The following is a 20,203-nucleotide window of genomic DNA, read 5'->3' as shown; positions in this document are numbered from 1 at the left end:
GGAACAAATTCGGTCGCGATTTCTTTTTTCTTTCTTTTGTCTATTTCATTCTGGCTAACTCAGAGGCAGCCTGTTTGAGGGAGTTGCTTTACGGTGCGCGCGGAGGTGCCGTCACGTGGTATTTTTCATATTTCGCGGGTTTCCTTTATCAGTCAGAATAAATGTGTACGCAATTAGTTCATCGCTGAAAATAGCGCAGTTAGATGCCCCTCGTGGTTACCTACAAGTGCATCATTGACACTTTAGTGATTAGGACAGTATTTCTCAAGTTATATAATTAATTACAATTAGTTAATTAAGTTTCATTAAAGAAAAAAATACTGTCCGCTTCTTCACAGTACTGCAAACATTATGCACCTGGTTTCTTTCGAGTTACGCCTTTACTCTTTTTTTAAATCTTGGTGCATGATAGCTGGGACACCCTGTATATATATATATATATATATATATATATATATATATATATATATATATATATATATATCGACATAGTACATCAATATTGAAATCTCCGACTCAGACAACTGGCAATTTCAATGAGCAGGCATATTCAAAAATACCATGCCAATACGACACAAGTTTTGTTACCTCACCGGATGGCGGATATATATATATATATATATATATATATATATATATATATATATATATATATATATATATATATATATATATATATATATATATATATATATATATATATATATATATATATATTCAAAAACTTATTTCAAAACTTACAACAAAACAAAAACATTCAAAAACTTATATATTTTTATGCATACATTATATGGGCTGTCGTTAAGCCTCCAAGGCCGCAGAATGAATCGTATTTGCCTTTAGTTCCCCCGAAACTAACAATGTTGATGAATAAACTGTATTGTTTTGAGTGGAAGTGCTGATGTTAGGGCACCCGCCCAGTTGGGAGGGGTCCTGATAGTCCGGAATGACAAACGAATGAATCCTTAATCCACGCGAGAGAAAAAAAAATGGCCGCGTATCTGCTCCTTTCGTTGCAAATGTCGACGAAAGACGATGGTCGACTGGCGCCCCTGCCAAGTAAATGCCTCCTTTCTCTTTCCACTCACCGCTCATGCTGTTCCTCTCCTGTCTCGTTACTTCCAAGATAACACGCTAAAGGTTTGCTCAAGTCAATTTAAATTTACCGCGTTCCACTGCTCCAAGTCGGGTGCCTCGATGCCAGCGCTGCCGTACGGCGGAGACGCGCATGAATCGAGGCACCCCACTACAACGTTTATAGAACCGCGTAGCCCTGCTCCACGAGCGTTCCAAGCGGACCGGGGAACCTATCTAGTGGAACCTTTCGTTGCTGTTGCCGTGGGATTTCTCAAATTCCGCCAGGAGCTACAGTAGCGCGATCAACAGCAGTTGACAGTTTTCTGCAGTTGATGTAGCATTTAATCGGCTATCGCAAAAACCAAGCAACCATATTTTTTTAAATAAAATACCACTGAAAATATCACTCGTGTATTAATTTTCTGCCTTATATTTGCGTAATGTCTTGTTCTTGTTCAACAATGCTGACAAGTATGAACAGTGACAAAGGATTTCAACGTTTAGATTTGGCTGTGGGTAAATAAGACTATTGCGCAGCTTGTGTTTCACTTTGGCCGGGTGGTTGAATCGAGCCACAGACAGACAGACGGACAGACAGACAGACAGACCAAAATTTCTGTGTTTAAGTAGCCCAAGAAAGACTGTCTTTAAGAAGAGACGCATGAGCATGAGGATCACAAAGGTAGAGAGAGCACGCGGTAGTTTCGCTTTTTTCTGTTTAACGTGTGGCCTTAAGGGGCCCATGGCGTGGAAAAGCCGGTGTCGTTGTCGGCGTTGACTGTGAGACAAAAAATGCCGGGCCATCTCCACTAAAGTGAAATCTGGGAAGGGATGAAGCATGCAGTGTATAAGTGCATTGTTGGCGTCTTGGCGTTTTTGCCCACGGAGATGAAATCGTTGGAGTGTACAAGCAGCATCGTGTCTTTGAAGCACGGAGCGTTCTCGCGCGACCAGTTGGAAAACGAGTGCCCCCGTTTGTTCTTTTAATGCGGGTTTTTGCCCACGGATATGAAACGTTCTCGCGCGAGGCGTTGGGAAATGAGTGTCCCGGTGTGTTCTTTTAGTACGCGTTACGTTCTGGCGCGCGGCGTTGGAAAACGAGCGTCGCGGTGTTTTAGTAGCCCGACTACATGGTACTACCAATACATGAGACGACGACGACATGAGACGCCGACAGCCAGAGCTTTTAAGGGGCTTCACCCCTAAAACTTTGTAGCGTCATTCTGCGGTGCCCATTGGAACCCCCGGGATCGTGAGGCGTTCTCCCAACAAATGGCGTGCGAGACAGGAAGTTTTGACGGCTCGCGAGCGTGGGTAAGATGACGAATGCGCTCTGCGCAGCGCACAGTCGCTCTTGACACACATGTAATGGGTACACTGCCGTCTATTTGTGCCGGGCGCACTACGGAGTCTTCCTCATCGCCGAGACCATAACGCTATCGCGTTGCACACTTAAAGGCGAAGCTTGAGCGCCTGCGAGTTTTTTCTCAACTAAACGTGTTCAGTAAAGGGTTCTGTGCTATGTGAACAACCTCAACGTAGCTGTTAGCGCCGTTTGACACAAACACGTGAGACAATGGCTTCCCGACTACAGACCGAAACATACTTTAACCACATCATTCTATCCCACATTTCCCCTTCTCTCTTTCCACCCGACTGCCGCCATTGTCACATCCTTCTCAACACCTACCACCTCGTCTTCTCCTACCCCCAACACCCACATCCCCACCCCTCCCCTTCCCCTGAGCAGTGGGAGTCCGAGCTGACCAGCTCCGCACCGGAACGCCAGGTCGCCCTGGTGCGGCGCGCACTGGAGGCAGCCCGGACAAGAGGCCTCCTGGACTTAGGAGGCTAACCACGCCCTTATACCCCTTCCCTTTAATCTCAATAAAGGTTTTGCCACCACCCCATTTCGCGCCGGGGGTGCCAGCATCAGGCAGCCTTTTTCTACGTTTTGTTTTTGCCACTTTTTTTTCATTTCAATTATCTCAGACGCCGTTTTTTAATCTGGGTATTTTCGTATTTACTTTTGTAAATAGCTACTGACCACTCTCGATTGGCTCAGCTTGCACTAGTGGCGCAAGGCTGGAGAAACAGCAGAGCTGGCGGCCCCTCTCCCTTCGTCGGAGACACCCGGCTGTTGCCCCTCTCGTGGATTTCCGAGCTTGCCGCTGAAAGTTCTCCATGACTGGCAGGCCCGCATCGTTTTGTCCGCAGCCTTTCACATCTCTTTCGAGGTGGACCGCGTTAGCACGCGCTAGAACCCGCGGCAACCAGCTTCGCGAACTCGGCGTGTGTGAAGGCCGAGCTGGCGCATGCTCATGTGTGCTCGGCATTTGTTTGCTCTTGGTATTTTTCTGCGCGCTCCTCACGGTGCGCGACTCCCCGGCAGTACGAAGAGACAATCCGGGAGGATTCCACCTACTGTTGTCACGGATTATCCGACACTGTTCTTTCCCCCCAAATATTGACGAATCGGTCTCCCGTAAAGTCTTTTTGGGAGATTATCTCAGGAGATCAGCCCACAAGTAAAGCTTCATTCGTTGGCTACAGCCACTACCCTTTTCTGCAGGAGCGTCCGACCTCAGCAGACGCTACGGTGATGGCAACGTTTTCAGGATGATGGTTGAACGTATGAAGCGGTTCCCGTGTATCCGCGCTTGTGACACCACGTATTTAAAAGCGTGCAGATAACATTAGCCTGGGATGGAAACCGATCTTTCTGGCGGCGTCTAAAGCCTTTTACAAGCCGGTGGGCTGCTTTAGATATCGCCTATGCTGGTAAGTGGCAACAGCACTGCAGAAATAATTAAAAGGGTGGCCGGGGCACACCGCGGCAATCAACCTAAAAATAAAATAATAACGTTGCAGAAAATCCTAGAAATTTAATGCAAGAGATTCGTGGCCTTCTTAGAGGTCTCTTTCATATTTGAAGTGCCTTTCACCGCAGTTCAAACAAGACAAAGCGACCGGAAATGTGGAACCTTAACAAGCACTCTCTGGCTCTCTCTCAGGAGTCAAACCGGGTTCGTTTTGGTATTTGCTTGGGCCTTTATAACATACCGTACACCGCATGGCCAAAAGGGAAAGTTTTCAAAAATAAAGGTGAAGGAATATAAAAAAAAAACTGCGAGTTGAAAGGGATGGGAACGGAAGACATTCACCCACTTAAGATCAACGCACGTTTCACGTTTCCAGTCCCCACCATTATTGTCCCCCGTCATACGGACTCTGTGGCATTGTGCTCGCTCTGACGGGGGCTGGGTTCGCCGGTGATTAGGGTTTTCCGGTCGAACCATGCCGGAGTATAATTCGATTGGACCCACACCGCCCACTTGAGCGTCCTCTGAACGCAGGCTCCACCGCAGTGCACGCACGAGCGAACACTGCGACGTTCACTGCCCTTCAGGGTGCATGGACAGTGTCCTTTTTAGGGGCGAAGCTCCTCAGGGGCTCGGGCTGTCGGCGTCTCATGTCCTCGTCGTCTCATGCCGCAGCATTGTCGTGTAGTCACGGTACTAAAACACCGGTGCACTCGTTTTCCAACGCCTCGCGCTAGAACGCTTCAAGCTTCAAAGACACGAGACCTACAGCAAAGCTGTATACCTTTACGCCCCAGCGGTTTCATCTCCGTGGGCAAAAATGCCAAGGCACCAAGAATAATAGACTGCATGCTTCGCTCCTCCTTAGGTTTCACGTTAGTGGAGATGGCCCGTGATTTTTTCTTTTGAATGAAATCCATCTTGCATCTTTCTGCCCAAGTATATAAGAACAAAAAAAGGGTGATTTGGAAAGACCGCCATGCTGCTGGACCCATGTTTTATAGTATATATCTTCTTTCTTCTGTCTTCCTTAGATATTATCGCCATTTCTTCCGATGTTTGTTTGTGAAGGCAACGCCCAGCGTTAACTATATGTGCATAAGCACACACTGTGTGAAGCAACGTCAATTTTGGTGTAAACATTAAATATTGTGGACAATTCCGTTTCCTGACAGTAAGATGCGCAAAATGATGTGGAACGCTGATACATTAGAGGGGGTTCGTTGGGAGCGCATAGTATCTCTGACCACAGGGAGATCTTGCATTTTTTTAAATAGTGATAGCTTTAAAAAGCAAGCACGCGCCATCAAACCAGTCACCAAGAAGTTTGTCAACTAATTACAGTAATTATTGTAACACATTTTGTTTTCTGCTTGCCGCTCACAAAGTGAAGCAGATTCGAGAAACGGGATAGATCCAGCTTTAAACCCTTAAACATCAGGTGTGGATAAAAACGCGCATCCTGTACCCTTGCGTGCGCGCGTGTGTTTATGTTCAGTTTAGGTGATCGATAAGAAGTTCTGATTGATTGATTGACTGATTCGTTGGTTGGTTGGTTGAATGATTGATGGATTGATTGATTGGTTGGTTGGTTGGTCGGTTGGTTGATTGGATTGAAATCGATTACAATAATAATTAATTAATTATTAACCAACTAACCAAATAACTACTCAATTATTTAAATTATCAATTACTTATTTAATTAATTATTTGGTTGATTGGTTTATTGATTCGTTGATTGATTGATTCATTGATTGATTGATTGATTGATTGATTGATTGATTCATTGATTGATTGATTGATTGATTGATTGATTGATTGATTGATTGATTGATTGATTGATTGATTGATTGATTGATTGATTGATTGATTGATTGATTGATCTGCTCCTGTTATCACAACATGATGAACCGCTCTCGGTAGTCTGTAGTTATGCACCTCTATATGTGTATGCGTTTATGGGCGCACACTGGGCCTTAGGCAACTGGGACATACATCAACTTGACATTGCAAGCTCCACACATGTCTGATGCCTCAACTCCGGTGTTGACAGCTTTCACTGAAGGCTGTCTAACCTTGGGGCGAACGTCTATGATTTTGCTCACAGCGCATACGCCCAGAGTTCACTCTCATTCAAAAAGAAAAACTAAGGAAGTCGTCTCACAGATAGAACCGTATTTGCAGTCATGCGGAGTAATACACTTCTCCATCCTACCCTGATATGCTCTGCCGGTTTTAGTCTTGTCCGCTTGGGTTCTTTTCACCTTTGGCAGTTTCGCATCCATTTCTGTCTCTTTAATTCCAGGCACAGACGCCAGCATCCGCGCTTGAAAACCCCCGAGCGCAGCAGAACAAAGGTGGGTGCAAATCAGTCATGGCTCAAGTACGCGCTTCGTGCAAGCCTTGAGGCGCGCATGCAACGGCGCGCGTGGTTTTGAGACTGCCACGGTAGAAGGTCTTCGAGAAGGAGGTTGTTCGACGCATCAATGCGGAGTGGCTGTCGTAGGAATTAGCGTAGACGAGTACGTATTGATGTCACTTAGGTTTTGTTGATGTTCTCGAGGTTTCTTCCGAGATTTCGATACGAAGCTCTTGGTAGGTGGTGCGCAGCAGCGATGAAAGCGGTGCTGCCGGTTGTGCTGTTGATTTCCTTACAAAATTCGCCCCAATGCACTACACAGAGACATAGTGAACTGCATACTTGCGCTATACTATCCAATAGGCAGCACGTGTAAGTGGGGACGCCTGAATAAAAAGAATGAAATGGGAAGGAGGCAATGTCAACAACAACCTTATAGGCCCTTTGCAAAAAGGCGGGCAACACTGAATATTCAGTACTTAACACTGAATATTCAGCAGTGGCAACACTGGTGGTTAAGGCGATGACGCCATGATAAAGGAAGCGTCGTGCAGGAACGCCGTTTTGGCCCATCGCTTCACCATTCTGCAGCCTCATGGAGAGATATTTTGGTTACTTTGTATACGCTGCTAGTGCTCTTCTAGCATTATAAAACACGTTGCCCACGCACTGCTGCGTAGCTCTTTGCAAGCGGTACGTTTACGTGCAGGGATGCTGGGCGCAAGGTACGACGCGCACATTCAGCGTCTCCCGTTTTAATTTGGCAATCTCTAGGACAATGCGTATTTTTTATACACTATCTTGAGAGCTGCGTCTTACGTACCGGTCACGACTGCCACCATTATTGGCGCCGAACATTTAGACAGCAGAGTTGTTTCGGTGCAGGCGAATTCGAGCCTGCATTCGTGCTTCGCTCTGCCCCCGCTTATGAATGTTTCGACATCTGTGAACCGCAAACGCGCTCGTCTTTTTTTTTTTTTTTTTTTTGTGACCTGTTTTGTGGTATAGTGTCACCTGCAGATCATGATTGCCGAAGTTTTAATGTGAACATTCAAGCAGAAGAGTTTTGTCGGTGCTGACCAGAATTCGAGCCTCCAGGCGTGTTTCACGCTGGTTGTTTTGACATTTCAACGGCTGTAGATCAGGAATGCGGTCCACGACTTTATTTTTGTCTTAATATTATGCAAATTCTGTTCTTTCGTGGTGTTAACGGCGCATACCGCGCAGCGACAACGTCGTACTCGAACTGAATTAGAATCATGCTTTTCTACAAATCTCGATGTATGTTCTAACCCCCTGATGCAATGCACGAATTGTACTGATTATGTGACACAGGTGGAAGATACATCACATATAACTTCCATAACATTTTTGCATGTGTCTTATCGCGTGTTTCCAACTGACAGACGACAGAAAGGTTGATCGCAGCAATCAAGAGAGATGAGGGACAGTATTTTACTGTCTGCAAGGTAACAAAAGTTTTTTTTCGCAGCATTTCGAGGAAACAATAGCAGTACGTATGTATGCTTTCGTCCTTTCCGCGAATGGTTTTGAAAGTTTGAACAGTTGCAACGTGAGCGCTAAAGCAAAAAACGGGCGCCCCAAAGTCTGTTCATAGAGGCCAGCCGCCACTACGTCGGGGCAAGGGCGCATCGAACAAACACCGAACTCAACGGCTAAACAAGTAGGCAGCGGTAAGGCTATTGGTTCTGAGTAACAAATCCTGCATTTGCTTGCTGCTGATCATCATCCCAGACGACGGTATTCCACGCTGAAATTGCACGTAGGTTCTCGTGGGGTCGGTCAGTCCGCTACCGCGTCGAATAAAAGTAAGGACTATCCTGCTCTTCAAACAATTGGAAGAGCCGCAGGGGTATTTTTTCACTGAGGTATGGGGAAAACAACTTTACGAGAGGCGCACGCCATTATTACGCCGCGACGGACCTTAGCTGCTCTGTGTTTGCTGCCTTTTCGCTTCCTTCTTGATGATGGTGCACAGTGTTGCCGGAAGGGCTTACTGCTCCTCCGCCAGCGCTCGGGACGTTTTGAAAAGGATCTATAGGACGGGGTGGACGCGCCACAAGGAGAAAAAGATAAAGAGAGGACCCCTGAAGCAGTCATGGATACCAGTGGTGTGAGCAAAGAATAAAAATGGGTGTGGAAGACTCGCTGTGTACGATGAAAGGCCTAGTAGCTGCGTTTTGATCGGGAACATTAAGCTTCCAATTTATTTTCTATGACAAGATGGGTCTTCAGTTCTTAATCATGAATTCCTCAGCCCCGCACGCCCTAAGTTACTTAGTTTTGCTTGACTGGCAGCATGATAACAACCAGTCGATAACCGATTGAATTTTCAAATTTTCAAAAATGTGAAACATTTGAAAATTCATCAATGCTTCTGGCCCTGAGGATACAATAAATAAATGCAATAAATAAACATTTTGCGTACTTTTTCCCTGAGACGTCTGCGGATGCAGCAAGATCTTCAAAAAAAAAAAAAAACTTGGATGAAATGATTTATTTGTTTTATTGCCTTAACGAGCCGGTGGAATTTGTTGTGGAATCATAACCCGGAATCAACGTGTCATTATTTGATTCCCATCTCCTCTGACGCCTACCCACCACTTCAAGCGCTGTTATTTTATTTCGGCACGTTGTGAATGTCTGACTCGCGCAAAATCTATTGATGTTAGTTTTTACTTTTTTGTCCTTTTCTAATTTTTGTATCTGCTCGAACTCTCATAAAGTATATGATCACAAAGGATACACGGTGTCACATTTGAAAGATGTTCTTACCGCTTATTTTCTGGTGCACAGGGGCGCTGAGTTTCGCGAGTTTTCTGGTGCCCGGCGCGACAGGCTTCCGGCTGGTAAGTACCTGTAAACTTTTTTGTCAGTAAAAAGGTAATTTTTTTAGTTCGCTGCCTGCATGTACGGTATGCGCACATGGAGCATTCATTGAACAAGCTCCTCTTTCGCATCCATTACGAAAATTCAAGATATATTACATAATATATGACGCACACGTCAAAATTGAGGTGAGATCCTTGATTGACATATGCTTGGTGACTCGCACGGTTGTCGTCGTCTACACTCGTATTGAGTGTTTCTTGTGTTCCCCTGCTCGAACTTTCGCGATGCTTGAGTGCATCGAAAAGCAATTTCACTGATGTTCAGTTAAACTGAGCTTCTAAACCCCCTAAATACCCTCGAGCCATGTCCCGCAAACAATCAGTTATCAGCACATCAGGCTAACTCGTCCTTGCTGTAGTTTGTGTGAAGTCCAGTACTTCAATCTGCCTAAAAAATATTTATTCTGCATCTGATTTGCTTAATGTATTCTTACAAAGCCATCAAGAAGAAGAAGCCGGCTATTCTCTAATTCCGTGTACCAAGCAGTCGACACCAGCAGTCATACCACACAGCAGTAAATAAAACAGCTGTTTGTCCTTCCTTTGTTGATTTGTCATGGGTAATGGCCATTCGCGTGCTTTCCGCTTTATTTATTTTTGTATACCGTCACCGAGGGCTTAGGGATACATATGGAAAAGTTAGGTTGCTACGAGAGAGGAAGAGAACGAGAGAGAGAGAGAGAGAGAGAGAGAGAGAGAGAGAGAGAGAGAGAGAGAGAGAGAGAGAGAGAGAGAGAGAGAGAGAGAGAGAGAGAGAGAGAGAGAGAGAGAGAGAGAGAGATGTTTATTTGAGCTTTCTGAACTGGAGTCCCAAGTTCGGGAATCCATGAGGTCGTTTCACTAAGTCTCCAACATGCTTGGACGCGTTTCGAACCGCTGCGGGGGCATGAAGGAGAAAGATCTCATTCGACTGGTTCTAGCTCTCTTGATTTCACTAGTAACGTATGTAACACCTTACCCTTTCCCTCACCAAGAGTGACACGGAAACCACTGATCGGCTAATCCGCAACGCTTTTAAGCAAGTATTATATCTACTTAGGTTGCTACGATGATGCCGACTGGTTTGTGGATTTGCCAAACCTTGGAATACCACGCCGCTCCCAGCTTCGAGGGCTGCACAAAGCTTGACTGCGACGTCTTGTGAAAGCATCGTTGCCTTCTTTTGTATACGATTCCGGTATTGGTAAGCTAATGGCGACATTCTGTTGTGCTCAGGTGGAGTACGGCTTCCTTTCTCAGAGTTCAAGTGTGGAGTCAAGCCATACTGGTCTGAGGGCCACACCAGAGTTGAAGACTTTGAACTTTGTCTCAACAACGGAGTTCCTCATTCTGCGATCAAATTCGGTTCCACGGTGTATTGTTTTCCACAACTGGCGCCATTGTCAGAACCAGTCAGCCGGACTGAGAAGAAGAGCCGTAGCATACAAGCGGACGAGTTTAGTTAAGGACGATAACTTTTTTATACTGACCCAACATCCCTTACAGGCTCTGCAGAACTAATCATTCCGACACAGCTGTTATCTCGGACACACGTCTTCTATAGAACGTTAACATTGTCCTCACATGCGCCCCCTCGTTCGCTTTGTAGCTTCGACCGAGGCCGTTTCCGCTCTGTAACCCACCACCAGAGAACAAAAGCTGCCGCTTCAAGAGCGAGTGCTTCTTCCTATATCCGCATGCGCACTTTTCGCCTCTTAAAAGTTGCCGGGACAGCAGGGAAAATACACTCGCGCACTGAGCAAAAAAAAAAAAAAAAAAGCAAAGTGGCCAGAGAAAACACGGTCCGTGGCCCACGCTCGTTTTTTGCCTAGTCGCGCTACCGCAAGACTTTCAAGGTATACACGTATACAACAAGCGAAGAAGGAGTATAGCCAGGCAGCACCACGCATGCACGCAGTGTTTGCGAGAAAAGTGGAAGGCAGCGGCGGCGGCCGCGCAAGTGTTGTGGCGATGACGAGCAGCGAGCCGCGAAGTCGTTTCGGTGGGCTTCCCGCACAAGTAGCATGCTGAAGCCGCCGTTGCCGCAACTCTGACCGAGTCGACTAATTGCGACACGCGAACGGGCCGGGGCCGGGGCCGCCTTTTAGGGCGCCGCGCATCTTCTGCCCGTAACTCGTAACTTCCCGCTTCGCAGCGAACGAACCTTTCCTGCCGGGGTGGTAATGACGGCGGGCCTTTCGAGTGCATCTCGGTTTCTCGGATCTTATACTCGCTTCTGTTTCCGGCATTTCCGCAAAGTGCGTGTCCACGCACGGTGAACTGGTGTTTCGGCGGTTTACGTCTTTACGGCGTCGGGCACGATTCCGAGGTTCAGCTGAGAATTGTTGGCACTAGTGCTTTATTTTCAGAGTTGCCTGGACCTCAGCGTGTCCCTTTGATTACCCCGAACTACACGTGAAACATATAGTTTTATGTTTTTCCGTGCGAGGACTGGAGTAAAGTTGCCTGACCACAATTTTGCCACAATTTTTTTTTTTTTGCTTAGCCTTGGGGACTGTCTTATATTGTTAGCCTCTCTTACGTCAATGTTAAAATGTTTCTTTTAATCTGTCGTTGGTAATTGTGTGGTAAAATTATGTGCTGCCCTCTTCGATTTACAGATGAGCTCTTTTTTACGTATTTATAATTTGTGCCTGTGAAAAGGAAAATGAAGTTAAGATCGAAGGCTGTACGGTGCAGGAGGGTTTGTAACTGGGCTAGTTATACAAACCCATGTCGGCTGCCGTGGAGTTGCATATGCTGCCGCGGTCGTCAGCTATCCGAGCTACTCCGGGAACTTCTCAGGTCATTGGGCACATCCCCGGGTATTTTATAGAGGTCTCATAACGCGAAAGAAATTAGCCCAGCGGTAGATGGCTTCGCGTAACCCGACATCAATCCATCCGTCACACTGCAAGTAACACCAAAGTACATCAGTCTTGCATTTCGCAGGGGTGTTCTAATCTTGTTTCCTGTTTACGCTTAATAATGTCGTGCAAACGCAGAATGCAGTCGCTACTGGCCCCGAGAGTGTCAGTGCTGCCGTACTGGGTAACAGAAGCTTGCAACGATCTTGAAGCACTTCAGCCAAATCCAAATGCTCGAACTTGAACCCATTACCCGCCGCGGTGGACCAGTGGCTATGCTGAGCACGAGGATGCGGGTTCGATTCCCGGCCGCGGCGGCCGCTTTTCCGATGGAGGCGAGAAGCAAAAACGCTCATGTGTACGAAATTTCGGCGCACGTTCAAGATCCCCAGGTGATCAAAAGTCATTCGGAGCCCTCCACTACGGGGCCCCTCATCGCTTGCGTTGCGTCAGCGCGTTAAAACCCTACAATGAATCAACTTGAGCACATCGATGTTTTAGGATGATTTGCAAGCCATTTTGTTATTAGGAAAGCAAAAACAAAAAGGAGAACGAAAGTGAAGGCACCAGTGCAGTTGTTGTAGCACAAATTTAAAAGAAAAAGCAGAGAAATTTCTGAAGTCCTTACACTTTTTCGAACAAATAGCCAGGCTGCCTGTATACGAAGCACTGCTCAAGCAATAAACTGCCAAAATGCGCTACGCCAGGGACCTGCCCTACACTTGGAAACACTGAAAGCAATAACCAAAATTTGAACGACAGCCGGTTCAGTGGTTTTTGATGTCACACATGTTGCTCAGATAACTAACCACACGCTCCCTTTGATCATCAGGGGCTGAACTTCTGCAACGTTTTTTTCTTTTTTTAACGCGGGCACCAAACCACAGTCCCCTCCATCAGCAAGATGAGCGAGGGGGGCTTCAGTGTTCTTGGCGGGGTTTAGCAAGTACAGCATTATTAACTTTGGGAATACAGGAGGCGCTCATAAAGGCAACCCACGACGGCACGTTAAGAAGTTCACATTCACCATAGTTAAGTTCACCAAATTTACCAAGGTTGCCATAGTTGGCCGTAGTTAGGCCCACGCAAGTTTACCACCAAGTTCACCATCAAAATTTACCACTCAGGTTCACCATAATTAAAATTGCTACACGAAACACCGAAGCTGGGAGGTTTCAACAACGAGCAGGCAACGAAACGCGGCGTTACAAAAAAGCACAGCAGTTACGGAGAAAGAAAAGCCAGACCTTCTCCGCTGCCTGCAGTCGACTCATTTGCTGCGGTCACCCATGCACGTTAACAATGCCTCGCAATTCGAGCAGTGAAACGCGGCACAGTTCGTAAGGCCTGTCCGTGCATTAACCGCTCACGCAAAGCACGTTGCACAGGCAGAGCAATTTCTCGTAATCATCCCGGGGACTAATTGTCGTCCGTCTTTTTTTCTTCTTCCCCATACACGAGAACCCCGACACGCGACGATGGAATAGAATAAAGTTAGCGAGACAAATCACGGAAGAGCCGACAAGTAGCTTAGACTGCGCAATTAATACACCAAATCATAAATCACTCGGCGGCTTGCACACTGCTCGCGAACAGGGGGTGCAATTAAACGCAGCGTTGAACGAAGAGTTCTACGTGGTTTCTCACCAGTTTTACTTCCTTCGTTCCATTAATTTTTTATATATGTTTCTTGTGTGTTCCGTCATGAGCACGAATAATTCTGGCGTGACATGAGTGCCCAAGTAAACACTGCTGTTCGCGGTTATCTTACACAGCGTATACACGACGCACTTTACGGCCCGGAACAATCACGCAGCGGCCTCCGTGTGCGGTGCTCGCGACCGGATGCGTCTCGGTCAGCTGTACATAGAGCAGCCATTGTAACATCCACGCGCTCCCCGTGTGCGCCTCGTAGAGCCTATAATATTTTTTCGAACAAAATAGCTAAGCAGGCTTAGTTGTCAAAAAATGCAGCTTTCTTTTTTCGGCTATGATTACGCTACGGTAACATTGAAGCGTTACAGCACGGAAAAAACTTCAACCTTTTGGAAGCACCTGCCAACAAATGTTAGTTTGGCTGGAGGGCTACCGAATAACTGAAACTTGCGAATATTTAACGTATCTCAAAATCTCGAACACTGAGCCATTTGTGGGCACATTGCTTATTAATACACTCAAGTTATTTGTTTTTCCTTCGAGAGCAAATATTTTGAAATACAAATAATCGCAACTCGTTTTACCACCAAGGATAAAAGATTATGAGACTTACACCATCGTTATCATCAATTCAGATTTAGTGGGGGTTCAGTGGATAACGCCGATGACGATTGTGGGATTTAACGCCCCGAAGCTGCACCTTCGCTATTAGGTGCGCCGTAGTGAAGGGCTTGGGATTGGTTTAGACAACCTGGGTTTCATCAACGCGCGCCTAAATCATAACATACGGGCGTTTTCAATTTTCGCCACCATCAGAAAAGCAGCCACCGGGGCCGGGAATCGAACCCGGGTCCTTGGGCTCAGCAGCGCAATGTCTTAGCCCCTGAGCCACCACAGCGGGTAGCGGCTAACGCATGTTAGAGAAAATATCAGTAGTACAAGCAGTCCCAATTTCTCATTTTCGAAGCTAATATCTCCCGGTTTATAATCGGACACAATTGCCTGTCCGGCAAATTCGCGTATTTTCTAGGCCTTCAGAAATACCCATTAAGAAGTTGGAAACAACTTCTTCATTGGTGATATACACCGCCCAACGCGCACAAAAAAGAAAGAAAGAAATCCCGTGCATGTCATCAATTGTAAGATCCAGGTCGGGCAATGCATTAGGTTAGGAGAAATTGCTGCAGTGAGTCTCCTCTCACACACTTGCCTCTTGAATATTTTTCTATATAAAATTTGCTTAGACGCACCAAGTACTTTTCTTATGCAATGAATATTACAATACGATACGAATATTAGTCTTTCTTTTTCTTTTTTTGCTTTCCGTGCTAGCCCCCATCGCACGGTCGGGTAGGTCCGAACTTATGCAAAAGTGGCCAAATTGATGCATTTAATAAACATTACGGGCAGGGCTCAGAACTTTCTAAAAATGTGAATGCGAAAACCTAATTAAAACTTCTGCTGATCTGCTCTTGAATTTTCCGTCAAACTTTGCAGCCGCGCCCGTCGGTACCTTCACCTAAAAGGCGGCTCGCATTGCACGTCTTGCTCGTATTGTGGGGTCTCAACCTCGTCGGGCGTGGTTGCTTCCCTTTCCTGGTACGCATCTTCCTCCAATACCTCTGTTTCTCTTTGAAAAGTGTCTTACATGGCCAAAGTTTTCTTTATTCCGGAGTGTTCATATATCCAATTCGACTGCTTGTTAAATGCGAAATATCACTTTTCCACAGTGGTTTAAGTACGTTCCAAAAAAGCCGACCTTCTGGGGTATAAAGCTGAGAGTGTTGGAATTAAACATTTAGGAAGGTCTTCGTGTCTTTTTTGTTCAGTTCTCGTTTTTTGTGCGCTCAAGTTACAGTCATGAACATTTAGGCTGCACCGTACGGTAAATATCTTGCTTTCAGGTTATTGAGCTCAAGAAACATCTGATGCGGTCTTCGAACTTTTGACAAACACTGTACATCTTAAGAAAAGGCAGCGCATCATCAAAGTGATGTTCGCCAAGTGGCGCAAACCCACATATAGCTTTCTAGGTAACAAAAAAAATGCTTTCAAGCATACATGTGCCTGTGGTCGTCAACGAAGCGTGGGTTCATCTCCGTGAGCCCAACGACTACGGGCCTGCACTAATGATGACCAAAATCCACCATGTGAGCAGCTCGTTGGAAATAATGCCAGAAACAGACGTATACAAAGTTTCCGACTCGCTCCCCTTCCTAGTTCGCCCTTGAGCGTGTTGTTTTCGTCCTCGGCTAGAGCAGCTTCGTCGGAAACGAAGCCCGCGGTTGTTGTTTCTTCTGGCCTCGCCCCCTGCCGCTCGTCGGGGTAGGCGGCGGCGGCAGTCCAGGAAGGCGCGAATTACGGCAGCCGCCAGCGCGTGTCCACTTCCGGGCCCTCGGAGATTGGGCCTTACATCAAGCATGCACCGCAGATTCACCGCGCCCGCCTATGGTCAGGTAGGATGGTTCAGATTTGTACAAACACCGCGCCGCAAACAAGCTGCTTGGCCTCCACTGGAATGCGTTTTATGGCTCTGGGATTTGTATGCGGCGTGTGCGCATGTACGAGTGGTTTTAACGCGAGTCTTTTTCTTATAAAAAAATCAAGCACCCTTCCGTCTAACGGCGACGATGGTTGAACGTGAAGCTTTCTCGTGATGGATTCTTTGGTTGGCCAATCCCACACTGCTAAGATGTGCTACTCTGGAGGTGCGCACCACTTTTCTAGAATACCCACAGCAACTCTCGTGGGTAGGCAATCCGTAGACCTAACGTTTGGGTTTGGGGTGTACGGTGCGAATCGGTACCTGCTGTTGGCGTTCGCTTCGACCGCGTCGAAATGGAGCAATCGGATGGACGCCGGGAGAAGAGAGAGAGAGAGAGATAAGGTTTTATTAAATATATGCACGCAGGCCTGTTTAGTCCTCACATTCCAGAGGACCTCTGGTGACGTCTTCAAGCCTCTGCCTGATGTACGCCGCCAGTTGCCTTTGCTAGAGACCCAGGTTCGATTCCAGACCCGGGGAGCGTCTTAAGGCGATAGCGTTATGAGGCTCATTTTTCGATTTCCTCGTGGCTCGTAGCCCTCCGCTATCAGTCGCGCTCATTAGTCGTCCACGGAAATACGTCATCGCTTCCATCCGGAAGGTATGACTGAGACAGCGAGATGCGAGGGCTCGCCCCCTCGCATCTCGCCGAAATACGATGGAATACGGCGCAGCGGCAGCTGAAGTCTGGAAAGGAAGGCGAAGACACGCCGGTGGAGACGAAAGAAACGACATGCATTTTCAACGGGTGCCACGCCTGCGCGGTATAGTTCGTTCTGCACCCATTTCCTGGTAGCATGCTCGGCAGACACGGTCGCCAGCCGTGCCCGCAACTGAAGCCATCACACCAAAGCGCCTCTCCACCGGAAGATAAAATTTAATTTCTCAGTAGTTCACGCGCCGAGGCCCCACCTGCGCTATGAGGCGCGCAGTAGTGTAGGGCTCCGGATCGATATCGACAGCAAGGGTATCTTTAACGCGCGCTGAAAGCTCGGCACACAGACATATGTGTATTCTGATTTGATCGGGAAAATGACGTCCGGCCGGGAATCAAACCGCGTCCTTGGGCTCAGAAACGTAACGCCTTACCGATTGAGCCACGGCGGCGTGTTTTCCACCGGAACTGATGCCGGCGCCTGCATGGGGTCACCACACTAAAACAAGGGCCAAAGCGTTATCGCCAGTCTGTCAGAAGTCAAGGAAACCCTATATTATGGGCGAAACAAAAATAACGTAAATCGTTGTACACAGCGTTATTTGCATAACTTTACGAACTACTTTACGATATTGAAGCGGTTCTGTTTCCGCCGCAAAGCTACGTTTGGCAAACGACGGATGGCGCACGCGACCAAGTGTAAAGTCACCCTAGAAATAGATGCGGATGTGGCTTGACGTGGCAGAGCCGATCTCACAGTTGCCAAAAAAGAGGCAATCATTAAACAATAGTCACAATTTTACACGCCTAGTCGAGACAAGAGCAATAGTGAGAGAAGAAACGGTAAAACTCATGCAGCCACCGATCCTCAGTCGGATATCTCAGAGCCTATCTTACTACAACCTTACACACACCGAAGGCAATGAAGTGAAGGCCATCATCGGGACAGCACATAAGGCAGCCTTCAACGTGGCAATTTTTACGGTGAGACGAATTGTGAACCGGTGGGCAACCAGGGCGGGTCGAGAAAAAAGGGGAAGGCCGTTAAATCTATGGGAAAAGAAAGTAGAGTTCAGAGGCAAAGAATGGACTCGGGGAGCGCAGCACCACGGCAGGTGAAGGTCAATGAGATGCCTTCGTCCTGCAGTGGACATAAATAAGTTGTTGTTGAGGAGAATGATGAAAAGATCCTCAAATTGGGTCGTTAAACGCATTTGAAGAAATCAGAGAAAGCACTCTCGTAGCCCCAAGGGAGCTGTTGGGAAAACAAAATCGAGATGGGTCATCCCAAGGAAGACAAGCATCACCCCCCCCCCTTTCCTGGAAAGGTATCGACTGTACGCCAACACGGACATGTCACCGATGCATGAACACCCTCTACCAAAAACATGGATACAAACCTACACAAGGACATGCGATATTGCAGGATTAGGAAAGTTCCAGTATCATGAGGACACAGATTACACCGACTCCGGACCACAAAGGTACGAGAAAGCAGTTGTCGTAGATGACCACTCTGGCAATTTTGTTGACTGCATGACCCTCCTATATACAGGAACGAATATGCTGAAACTGGAGCCGTCATCTTGGTAATCCGACAGCGGAAGCATCGAATAGAAGCTTAAACACTATTACAGTCTGTCAAATGGAGTTACACTCTTGGCTGCGCGGAGAATACCTAACCGCCTCGGTAAGATACCCCCATCCACAGTGAAGAAGGTTAACAACGTCACCTGGACACCTCGGCACAAGGGTCTTGCAGAGAACGAGGCACCGACCAAGCGGCGTTCCAACTCACGTTCCTTGCACGCTGCGTCCACGACCACTACACTCTTGTCCCCGAAAAAACGTACAGAACGTCTCCCAATCCCACGCCTAGGAACACGGTCTTTTTTCATGCTAAATGTGGAATAATCCTTAACTCTGTGGAGGATAAACCAACAGAAGTATCTTCAAATAAATGTGGGTGAAGATTGTCGGTGGGAACATCATTGGTCATCATACATACACTCCCTTCCCCGCACCCCAACCATGCTCAAATGTATCCTCAGAGAATAGGAATTCAAACATCACATATTAACTTCTATCAACATATGGGAGACGGCTTAGATCAGCTGATTACCTCCGGATTAGTACAGGCTGATTGAGGGGGCAAGAAAAGAAGCTGCTGCATCTGGAGCCCTAGATTTCAGGTTCCACCCTGGAAGCACATACCATCTGTTTACCCCTTTTTTTTCCTAACCCCCAATTCGTTCTTTCTCTTGGTATAAAAGCAAAAACAGTCATTCCTGTATTAACCTTAGAGGATAAACACTTTGAAAAATTTACACTGTAATCTTCTCCCACGAGCACTTCGCAGCCGCAACCTTTCAGGCTCACATATTAAGCCACAGAACCACAGAGGGCCTCTGTATCCCCTGGGCTATAGCAACTTAACATCTTTGCGGCTGGTCTTTCTCACTTGGATTACCTTCAGTGCTCGTGAAGCACAGATCGTAAATTCAGCAATTTTATTCGACAACGCTCCCTGAGAACCTATGTAACGCTATCGAGTCGTACATCTTGAGGCGCAAACTTAGATGTTACCTGTAACTTTTTTTCTTTCACCTCACCCACAATAAGTCATCATCATCGCCAGAGAAAGTTGGCATTTCTGCAGGGCGTATATTTTGTACAACGGCATCAGTAAGGACACTAAAGCTCCGCTTTAATTGTAATTCAACAACTGGAGCCTTGCTGTTTTGTAGACTTGTAATTGAAGGACTAAAGTGTGATTTCTTCAAGCACAATCGGAATGTATAATAACCAGCAACAGAATCTCATTGGCCAGAAAATTTGCTGCTTTGGTTGAAATCAAGATATGGTGCCGCAAATGAACCGCTCACTGCTAGCCCACGATCGTTTTAGACACTGCACGATTAAAGCTACGTCTACTGGGCATGCTTAAACCTGCACTGAAATGCCAGGAAGCATAATTTTTGACACTTTGATCCGAACCCGTGATAGATATAGCCCGCATAATCCTAAAACAACATTCTCTTAACAACAGGAACAACAAAAATAGAGGTACGTATTTAAAAATACGAAATGACACAACCCAGCTGGATTAACACCGTTTGTATAAAAAGAAAGCCTCGGGTTTCGCTTTCTGGTTTCTGTTTTTTTTTTTTTTTCGTGAAAGGATTGACAATTTTTGTCTCGCTGCCGTGACATTTCTTCACGGTCAGTAATTCAAAACATCTGCTAGAAAACATTGTAGCTCAATTTAAGCGAAAGAATCAAAGCCCATGGTTGAAACGCAAAGCTTTCTCTCGTGCGACCTGTGTGCAAG

At 46.6% G+C, this 20,203-nt stretch overlaps 1 protein-coding gene across 6 annotated transcripts in view; it reads left to right on the top strand.

The window, feature by feature from the left end:
- The window catches only part of LOC144152780 (transcription initiation protein SPT3 homolog), a 706,894-nt gene that overhangs the window by 268,261 nt on the left and 418,430 nt on the right, over positions 1-20,203 (top strand). For 2 of the 6 annotated variants that reach the window (XM_077684235.1, XM_077684234.1), the window contains exons 2-3: positions 6,205-6,256; positions 9,076-9,128. The exons of 1 other annotated variant lie outside the window; for it this stretch is intronic. In XM_077684235.1, the coding sequence (XP_077540361.1) occupies positions 6,205-6,256; positions 9,076-9,128 (105 nt within the window). The remainder of the gene's footprint in view (positions 1-6,204; positions 6,257-9,075; positions 9,129-20,203) is intronic. 3 more of the 6 variants (XM_077684237.1, XM_077684236.1, XM_077684231.1) reach the window with 2 other exon arrangements.

This window comes from Haemaphysalis longicornis, unplaced genomic scaffold (assembly GCF_048455015.1).
Source record: "Haemaphysalis longicornis isolate Haplotype H1 unplaced genomic scaffold, Haemaphysalis longicornis Haplotype H1 scaffold_9, whole genome shotgun sequence".
NCBI lineage: Eukaryota > Metazoa > Arthropoda > Arachnida > Ixodida > Ixodidae > Haemaphysalis > Haemaphysalis longicornis.
Note: the sequence above shows the minus strand (reverse complement) of the source record. Positions and strands in the feature narration are given on the sequence as shown.